Genomic DNA, 9869 nt, shown 5'->3' with positions numbered 1-9869 from the left:
CTACAACCTGATTTTGATTTGAAGGGGCGCCAGCCGATTTGTTTGACAACACGAACCCAGACTGGGCCCCGTCATTGCATCTCGGCTACAGCTCTAGGCGAGTCGGCTCGGATCGCCACGATCGCAGCCAGCAACGACGGCAGCGAAAACGATGTGCCGAGACCGAGATGACCGGGTGGGAAGAGCCGTGCGGCGTCGCCGCACCCGTGCCCGATGTTCCCCCATCGCCGCATCAGGCTGAGGAGGTCGACGCCGGAGAAGAAACAGGTGAGTCGGCCTTGCACCATGCCGTCATAGCCTTAACTTCAGAAATAATTACGCGGTCGTCCTGCAGTCTGGCTCTTTCTTTCACACGAGCGCTAAACGATGAACGTTCTCTTCCAGGTGTTTATGTGCAGACAGACATGGGCATGAGCGACATTGGGGCATTAGAACAAGAATGCATGAAACTCAATGACTGCGTATACACTACACGTTCCGAAAAGGTGCAGCTTGAGATGACCGAAGAATCATTGAGAAGTTCAGAGCCCAAGGTAGTATTCTACACAGGGATGGCAAGCTTCACAATGCTTCTTGCAATTTTCAAAATGCTAGAGCCATTTGTTTTACACAGTGTGAACAACAGCCTGGCAAAGTTTCAAGAATTTGTATTCTTCCTGATGAAGATCAAGCTAAATCTTCAGAATGCTGACCTGGCCTTCAGATTCAATGTGCCTGAATCTACTGTCTCACGCATTTTTGGCAAATGGCTTCATGTAGCTCACTGCCGCTTGAAGTCTCAAATTATGTGGCCCGAACGAAGTGCGCTGCAGCGCACCATGCTGCAAGCATTCTATGATTCATTCGGCAGTGATGTGGCCGTCATCATAGACTGTTTTGAAATCAAGATTGAGAGACCGTCCTCATACTTGCCGAGGAGTGAAACTTGGTCGACTTACAAGGGCAGCAACACTGCAAAGTACTTGATAGGGATCGCCCCACAGGGTATTGTCACGTTCATCTCGGAGGGCTGGGGAGGCCGAGTAAGTGCAAACATATCACGGAACACTGCGGGCTCCTAGACAACTTGCTTCCTGGAGACGTTGTTCTAGCAGATCAAGGGTTTAACATCGCAGACAGTGTTGGTTTCTACCGTCCCCGGCTACATCTGCCAGCATACACAAAAGGCAAGAAACAGCTGTCGGCTGCAGAAGTGGAAAGCACAAGGAAGCTTGCTAATGTACGTATTCACGTGGAAAGAGTAATTGGACTCATAAGGAACAAGTTTCTGCTGCTGAAGTCTGTCCTTCCGATTGACTATGTGACATGTCGACAAGGTGACAGCATCACTCCACTCGACAAAATTGTGACCGTGTGCTGCGCACTGTCCAATTTATGCCCTTCGATTGTCGCAGCATTGAAGGAACCGAGCAAAGAGAATGTGCCCGAATCTGTTGATGGGTGCCCACCATAACTGGGGATTTATGCACGAGTGCAAGAATGTGGTCATGGACAGAGAAGTTTGTGGAATCCAGATTAGCAGAAAATAATTTATTTGTGCCTTCTCTCACTAGCCAATCAAATGGTATTTTCTCATGGTATGGAGCATACATATATCGTCATGCTTTTTGCCTCAATACACAAAACTAATTTTTTCTGGAATTCGGCATCCTACAAACTTTTTTTATCACTGTGCCTACTTTTAGAGATGTGGGCGTAAGCAAGTACAGCACACTATAATGCTCTGGTTTGGTATGGTTTGCAGTTTGTACGAGGAATGCATGTGTATACTGATTTCTGGAGGTATATGTGGTTCTCCCCTGTCCTTATATTTTTGGCAGCTGCAAATCAGGTGTTTAGAATTAATTTTAGCAGTTGCCATGACCAACAAGTACTCTTTCTTTCTGTATTTACATTTTTGTATTTGTAATAAACTACTTCATCCTCAAACATTCCTTTCTTTCCGTATTTGAATTTGTGTATTTGTAATAAACCATTCAATCGTCAAACATTGCCATGTGTGTACAGTTCATATGTGAAAACTTCAATGAGTTCAATAGGTTCTGCTCAGAGTGGTAGCCAAGCTGGTGCAAGACTTCAAAGCTTTTTATTACACAGACTTTGGGTCAACTGAACAGTTGGATGCCAGTGGTTGGCATGGATAACACACAAAAAATGCCCGTGTGCTGTTCAGTGCACGTTAAAGAAAACCTAGGGTATGACAAGTTGTACTGTCAAGAATGTTGGGTGGGCTAATGCACTAAAAACCCTGTTTGCTGTTTGGTGCATGTTAAAGGACGCTTCAGGATATGACAAGTTATACTGTCAAGAACAATGCTCAAAGTCCAAGGCAAACATCATGTGTTAATGTATCATACCTGCCCTTTTCGTACCGTACATGAAGTTGCGGAATCAGTGGGTAGCTCTTTGATGCAAGGAAGTGAAAGGCTACGAAGCTACATATTTGCTTGTTTTGGCTGCAGTTTCAAAACACTTATAGACAAACTGTTGTACGGTACTGGTATGGTTAGGCTTGCACTGATCTGCTATCAACAGCTCCATAAACCCAGACAGACAGTATTTCCCAAACAAAGCAACACATGGGAAGTGCAACTGGGCACAGGGTATAATGCACTGAGCTTTTGTGATAACAGTAAACATATGTATTACAGAGGAAAGGAGAACTAAACATCCGCTGTAGAGATGCATAGAAGTTGGACGCAGTTTGAAGCACACTGAAGCATCTGCTACCACCACTACCCTATGCAATAAAACCAAAATTAAGCACGCTGTTTCTCTTCACCTCCTCTGCACTGTGGGCAGTGCCACTGCTTAGTTTTAGGTGCTCGGGTCAGTCCGATGCTAGAAAAATGGAACCATTTGTACACGCAGGCTTCACTGTCGCAAGCAACCATTTTGCCAGTCTCTGGTCCATTACAATAACAATACGCCTGTTTACACAATGCAGTTGTGCCAACACCGTCATTCTGCCTGGTGAAATACTTGGCATACAGTTCAGGAAGTACTACATTCACAAAGAACCTTTCTGAAATTGAGATGTTTTCACAGAAATCTTCATTCCACTTGATACGTTCTATGTGAAAACTCCGTGCCCAAACTACAAAGTCGCAATACTTCACTTGGCACACAGCCATCTGTGTCTGCACTTTATAATATGCATGGCTTTTCTGAAGCTGCATGATCCCATTAACTTCAGTCAGGCACGTGTTTTCATCAATGAATGCAGTTGCATTCCTAAGCACGTATGGGCATTTTTAAACTCTGCCACACCTTTTCTGCAGCAGCTACACGAGACCAGAGCATCTGGTGTAGCCCCAGAAAAAGGGTACCTAGTGCTGAGGTGCAGGCCTGACTTTGACAGTTTGAAATTGTCATGTTTTGTGCCTTCACTATTGGCATAAGCTGCTAAGGCATCCTTCTCATGATTCCTACCCCACATGATAGCTGGCACTTTCATAGTTTGGGCTTCTGGATAGCAAATCTCTTTGATTAGGGACACACTAGGATTTGCTGCTTTAGTGTGGCATGCTTTCTTCATTAAAGAAACAGTTATTCTTCCTGCTCTGTAAGAGAACCAATGTGGAGAGTCACTCTGCTGCTTCGTTAATGACTCTACTTCCTTTACAGTGCCCTCTGAAATGGTTAAAGTAGACATGAGCTCTCTTGCTTTGTTCACGAGTACGTCGTAGCTGTCGCCTAACGCATCGTCAGTGAACAGATTTCTTAGGTGTGATGCTGGCTTTTTAACTGGTTCCTGGAACACATCACATCTATCATCAAGCACAGAGAAAAGCGCTGGCACTGCACCATCTTTTCCGATGTCATCATAAAGTGCGTTCAACTCTTCTGGAGAAGGTCCTGGGATTTCCAACCTCCTCCTCTTCTGCTGACCTTCAGCACGTGTGCCATCAATCTGCTCTTTACGCCCTCTCGACGAAGTGAAGTTGATATCTCTCAGCCGTTTAAACTGCACCTTTTCAACATAGGCTGGCAGCCAGATGTTTTCTTTCTGGGTGCATGAAACTGAGTTCCTGATACGCACTGCAGTTTCCGCAGCAAAGAGACAAGCTCCAACATGCGAGCATGTCTCGCCTGTACCTGCCATGCAGGTGCAATGGGCAACAAGCACAGTGCCATTCATCTTGCATAAGATCCAGGCTTTAAGTGGGTGGTCGCTGAGCCGCTGGGAATGGTTGACCTGCGAAAATGTTGTGAAGTTGTACATAACAGTGCACATTTTTTGTTTGCACAAAATGGGCATATGCACACCAAAGTGGTCTCGGACAGAACAAATTTTCAGTGCTCCAGCATTGTAAGCAGACAGGCATAGTTTATCTTCTTCATCACTGCATTTTTTCCAGTGAAACTTCTACTAACCGCCATGCTCCGCAAATTTCCCTACGCGGACGTCTGAAATTTTCCTGTCAGTAAGCGCTGCCGCCACAGGCAGAAGCATGGTTTATTTTTCATTTGCATAAATTCCAATGGTCATTTTTTTACGTATGCTCACTGAGAAACATGCCAGAAAGGTTCCTTGAGCTTACCTCTCTGAGCAGAAGCACCTTCTCGTCTTGTAGGCGCACCACAGATAGGCTTCTCACCTACCCGCTGGTGAAATAGTTATGCGCCTCTAATGATTTAAATGCTTTCATTTCTTCTAATGTAACAAAACTAGAGGAGTACACTAAATAGTTCGCGATATTCCCGTGAGTCACTGCAGGTAACACATCAGCGTCCATCGTTGTATCAACACCCAGTCGCAGCGTGTACGGGTCCCTACCGTCGCACGTTTGCACTTTTCCTTCATAGCGTACGCGCGCAGATCGAACAAGTTCAGAGAAATAACTCGCACTGAACGGCTCATTCCTCTGAGGAGGAGGCATCGCGTCCGAATATGTAAGAACAATTCAAAGCGTCTCGGGAGCGGTCCGGTGTCACGGGTCTACGAAGCGGACGAAGCGAATGGTTCGGCAGCATGGCCGCTAGCTGTTGATGTGGCCGGAAGTGACGACACGTGCAAGGCATCTTATATAGGCGCGCACTGTTGGCATTCTGGTTATCGCTCTGCCCCTCTCCTACCCCATGCGTCTGTCAGATTCTGGCTTCGTACCCCTTCTTGTGTAGCTCTCGTTTCATCCGCGGCGCGGCGCTTCTTCCAGCGCCAGCGGCTGGAGCTTTGCTCGCTGTTCGCAGAGGCGGGCTGAGGCGTTCGCGCCGCTGATCACTTGACGATTGCGGCTGGCATATTTGAGGCGCTGCTTGGAGTGTTTGCGCCACTTATTAATACGAAACCAACTATAGGCTCATGACTACAGGGCCGATTTGGACCAAATCTATGTTCAACCTAATGTCACTACGGCCAACACGATGGTGACCTCCAAATTTGACCTCCCCACCCCCGAAATATGAATTCGACAGATTTGGACCAAAACCGATTTTCAACCTAATTTCACAACGACGAACACGAAAGTGACCTCCAAATTTGGCCTATGCCACTCCAAAATTTGCCCCCCACCTCGAAATATGATCTAGAAGCAGACATTCACACAGCTGATTACGTTACATTCAAGTAAAGATATTAGAAAATTCATAAACAATTGCGCACTCTTTAATCAACATCTCCACCACACATCAGCGACACAAGCAGCAACACCGCGCAAAAAGTTTTCGCCTCACCGCACTTTCGGTCAACAAAGTGCCCCCCCCCCCCCGGCCTGAATATTTGCTGTTCGTTGCAGACGAATAAAGCGTTGCAAGCTGTTACTTTACTTCGTATCGTGGCCGCATTGTTAAAGAAAATTGTTTTGTGCGGGTAAATGATGTGGCCCGCGAAGCTGGCAAACTGTTGTCATTGTAGCAGCAGTAAAATGGCACCATTTAATTATGTGCCTTACGTCTGCTGCTCTCAGTTTTGCGTGAAGTCTGGGAGTTTTTAAGCTTATCTATGTGGAGCTGAGGAATTCACGGCATAGAAGCTATAAAAGAAGGTGGTGTTTACGTACGTTTATTTACATATATTTCTGACCATATACAGTAATAACACATACAAGACTTTGCATGTGTCTGATGCTATATAAATTACAACTCTTTGCATCTACAGCCATTTACACTTACAGAATTCCTGTCTATTAACTTTAATTTACAGTCAAAGGAAATTCTCAGTCTCGGACAACCACTTTCGTACACGGGAGCAGGACGAAGCACCTCGTACGCGAGCGAATCGCAATAGCGAACGAAACAAAACTCGCCTAACGCCCGGATGGAGCCGCAGCTATCTCTCTGTAGTGGGCTAGCTCCTTCATCTAGCTCTTATATATGGCTGGCCGGACTCAGCAATAAAAGTTATGCCACCTTTACCAACATCCATGCACCCTCAACATCACATATAGTCACAGTTTGAGCACTTTGCGTGAGAGTGGCTTTTTCGCGTATAATTTGGCGACAGACTTCTGTTCCGTAATATCAAGGGCATGGTTGCTAAGGAGGGGCCTAATAAACTTCGTGCACAAAAGCTCTAAAAACATTCTTCTGTGAGCAAGGCCTTCGTTGTCACACACCAGCACAGGAGCCTTCATCAAAACTTTAACCGCGTGTTCGACGCTCATTCTGAGTGGCTTGGTAATGGCCTTTCTGTGTTGCAGCACAACGACCACAAAGGCCTTAAGCGCCATCAACACAGAAACAAGTTCCTTTGTAGGGTATTTAAGCCCTCCAAGATGTTGGTATTTGATAAGGCAGTCGATCGGCGAATCTCCGACTGGCTTTTGTACAAGTTGAATGCAGCGTTCGCAGCTCCAGTTTTCTGTTATAACTCGAACGATGTATCCGCCAATCATCGAGATGCTGGCTAACTCTGGATCCGGAAGGCGATGACTTGGAGATATGCACAGTTGCAATAGTTTTTCCTCGGCGGCAGTGGGGAAAAAAGCTTTTGTCGAACAACTGTTGGGGGTCACTGTGGAGTTCGCTGACCGTTCCGCGAACTCGTTGGTCTTGTGTTCGCAAGGAAGGCCGCTCCAGTAGGGTCGGAGTCCCCAACAAAGGGGCCCGTCCCGTCCCTGCCTCCCCTTCGTGCGGCGGACGTCCTCGTTTACGCCGCGCCGTCACGGGGATGACCCGCCGGGAAAAACGCTAACCATGTACAGCTGTCGACATGTGGTTGTTAAGGGGTTGACGAGGTTTCGGGGGCGCACGAGATACGGCTGAGTATTAGCCGAGTGACCGGAAACCCACTATTCCCGTAACGACTGTGTTCGTCTCGCGCGGTGTATTCTGTAAACACTTTAGGGATCGTTTTGTCGCGTGTGCGAAAGAGATAGGAAAGTGGTAACGGCTGGGCCGTGGGTGCCGTGGGAGAGGGTGGTCGCGTTTGGGCTGTTTTTCTATTTGATTGCAACCTCTCGTTTCCCATATGTTTAATCAGCACTCTTTCCCCAATCTGTGATTAGTTGGCGGAAATCCTTATTTTCCTTCCCTAACCACTAATTGGCGAGATGGCTCGTTTGTTATCTTATTGGTTGCTGTCCCCGCTAAGGGCGGACACAGAGGGTTTAAAACCAAGCGCTCTGGGTTGAGCGGGGGCTGAATTCGTCTGATAGCACACCCAGGAGGCGCAGGAGTGTACTTCTCGTGAACAAGAGTTCAGCATTGTGCAAGAGCTGGTCGGAGCTAACTCTGAAGCAGCGGGAACGCGCGAGGAAGTGGTAAATCAGGATATGATAGCGGGCACACTCCTTGCAGGTGATGGTAAGCTAGCTGCCACAGATGAGTTGGTTAGCCAGCTGGAGCTTACACTGTGCGCAGCGACAGCAGATGTAGCTGTAGGTGTAGGGAAGTTGATAACACTTAAGACGTCCGCGCTGCTAGAGCAGGCAGAAAGGGTGCAGCTGCAGGAAGTAAATGAGAAAGCTAATGTCGAAGAGCATTTCAGAATCTCGCACGAATCTGTTCGAGAAAGACTCGAGGCTTCAGTGGAGCGTCAGGCAGGTCCCGAAGCTGCAAATGTTTCTGCATCAGATTGGGAGCTAACAGGGACAGCTGCAAAGAATTTCGCAGCGGATAGGACACTGGTGGATGTAGGCAATGCCTCCATTCCTGTAGGTTTCCACATGGAGCCACCTGCCCCATCATCAGAAGTGTGCAAGCTCGGCGGCGAAGGTGATCGTAAAACGATAATGTGTGAGGGCAGGCTCTTCTCTGAGAAGAACACCGGCCGCCAACGCTGTAAACAGCTAGCACTGCCTGAAACACGATGTCAAACTGCAGGCCAAATTGCCGATGACAGGCCTAACCCGACGGTAAAACTAAAGTTAAGGGTGTATGCAGACGCGATGGCAGAAGCAATCTTCTTAGCCCGCGGGGAGCCGGTGAGCTCTACTGATCCGATAGCGGCGGCAGCCTTTGCAACCGGCGCTGTGCCGGACAATTTGAAATATTGGTCCACTCTTGTTGACAAAGCTAAAAATAAACATGAACTTCTTTTACGAGATGTAGGCGGCTAGAAGTAATTTCTGCCAATTTGGTGCACCGATCTGACATGGTGGATTATGGAATGTGCAGATTGGTGTCCTAACCTTGTGTGCACGGAACAAATTGAGGCTGTGTATGTGTGTGCGCAGTGCTGCTTGGAACCTTGTGGCCGGACTTTAATGTCACACTGACAGCAAGTGTCCGCGTGACATTCTTGGTTGGGAGGTGTGGAGTTCGCTGACCGTTCCGCGAACTCGTTGGTCTTGTGTTCGCAAGGAAGGCTGCTCCAGTGGGGTCGGAAGTCCCAACAAAGGGGCCCGTCCCGTCCCTGCCTCCCCTTCGTGCGGCGGACGTCCTCGTTTACGCCGCGCCGTCACGGGGATGACCCGCCGGGAAAAACGCTAACCATGTACAGCTGTCGACATGTGGTTGTGAAGGGGTTGACGAGGTTTCGGGGGCGCGCGAGATACGGCTGAGTATTAGCCGAGTGACCGGAAACCCACTATTCCCGTAACGACTGTGTTCGTCTCGCGCGGTGTATTCTGTAAACACTTTAGGGATCGTTTTGTCGCGTGTGCGAAAGAGATAGGAAAGTGGTAACGGCTGGGCCGTGCGTGCCGTGGGAGAGGGTGGTCGCGTTTGTGCTGTTTGTCTATTTGATTGCAACATCTCCTTTCCCAAATGTTTAATCAGCACTCTTTCCCCAATCTGTGATTAGTTGGCGGAAATCCTTATTTTCCTTTCCCTAACCACTGATTGGCGAGATGGGTCTTTTATCTTATTGGTTGCTGTACCCGCTAAGGGCGGAGACAGAGGGTTTAAAACCAAGCGATCTGGGTTGAGCGGGGGTGAATTCGTCTAATACACGATTTAGTCATGGAAATAGTTTTCTCCTTGCTTTGTTTCTTCTCGTTTTTTTACCTATGTTGTAAATAAATAGTTAACTTTCTCCTTTCCTTGAGTAATGTGAATGTTTGCGAGTAGAACCACCGGGTCATCAAGAAACCCCGATTTCATCATCAAGTAGTTTCCTCTCATCGCCACCGGAAGGGGAAACGCAACAGTCACTTTAGCAGGAATGGCAGTGACACTGCAGAACGATGTAGAGCAGTTCACATTGCTTGACATCGAGGAAGACACGATGCCTGTTTTTAGCATCTTTTCCAGTCCTGATATTACACTGGCCACATCCATAGTGTCGTTGCAACCAGCGGACCTTCGCAAAAATCCGAATAATGCCTCAATTGGATCACTGGAAAACTTTCGAGTGAGCACAAATTTGAAGCCCTTGTCCTTCAATAAAAAACGTATGCACTCCACATTCGATTTGGTGGTGAGCAAAAGTGTGTGGTGTGTCTCATTGCTGAGGTAGCTGTCTTGGCTGCTTTCTTCTTTCAGCA

At 47.6% G+C, this 9869-nt stretch overlaps 1 protein-coding gene and 1 pseudogene across 1 annotated transcript; one reads left to right on the top strand and one right to left on the bottom strand.

Annotated features, from left to right (window-relative positions):
- Positions 1 to 404: 404 nt before the first annotated feature.
- LOC144125767 (uncharacterized) lies at positions 405 to 1794 on the top strand (annotated as a pseudogene).
- A 306-nt stretch (positions 1795 to 2100) lies between these two features.
- LOC144104345 (uncharacterized) lies at positions 2101 to 4590 on the bottom strand. Its single transcript, XM_077637292.1, has 2 exons — positions 4545 to 4590; positions 2101 to 4198 (listed from the first exon to the last, which is right to left on the bottom strand). The coding sequence occupies exon 2, from the start codon at positions 4139 to 4141 to the stop codon at positions 3197 to 3199; it is 945 nt and encodes a 314-aa protein (XP_077493418.1). The 5' UTR covers positions 4142 to 4198; positions 4545 to 4590; the 3' UTR covers positions 2101 to 3196.
- Between the last annotated feature and the right edge of the window lie 5279 nt (positions 4591 to 9869).

The sequence above is a fragment of the Amblyomma americanum genome, chromosome 1, assembly GCF_052857255.1.
Source record: "Amblyomma americanum isolate KBUSLIRL-KWMA chromosome 1, ASM5285725v1, whole genome shotgun sequence".
Taxonomy (NCBI): Eukaryota; Metazoa; Arthropoda; class Arachnida; order Ixodida; family Ixodidae; genus Amblyomma; species Amblyomma americanum.
Note: the sequence above shows the minus strand (reverse complement) of the source record. Positions and strands in the feature narration are given on the sequence as shown.

What these genes read in the sequence shown, in the direction of transcription:
- LOC144104345 (XM_077637292.1), bottom strand. Translation starts at nt 4,141, where the DNA reads ATGAATGGCACTGTGCTTGTTGCCCATTGCACCTGCATGGCAGGTACA.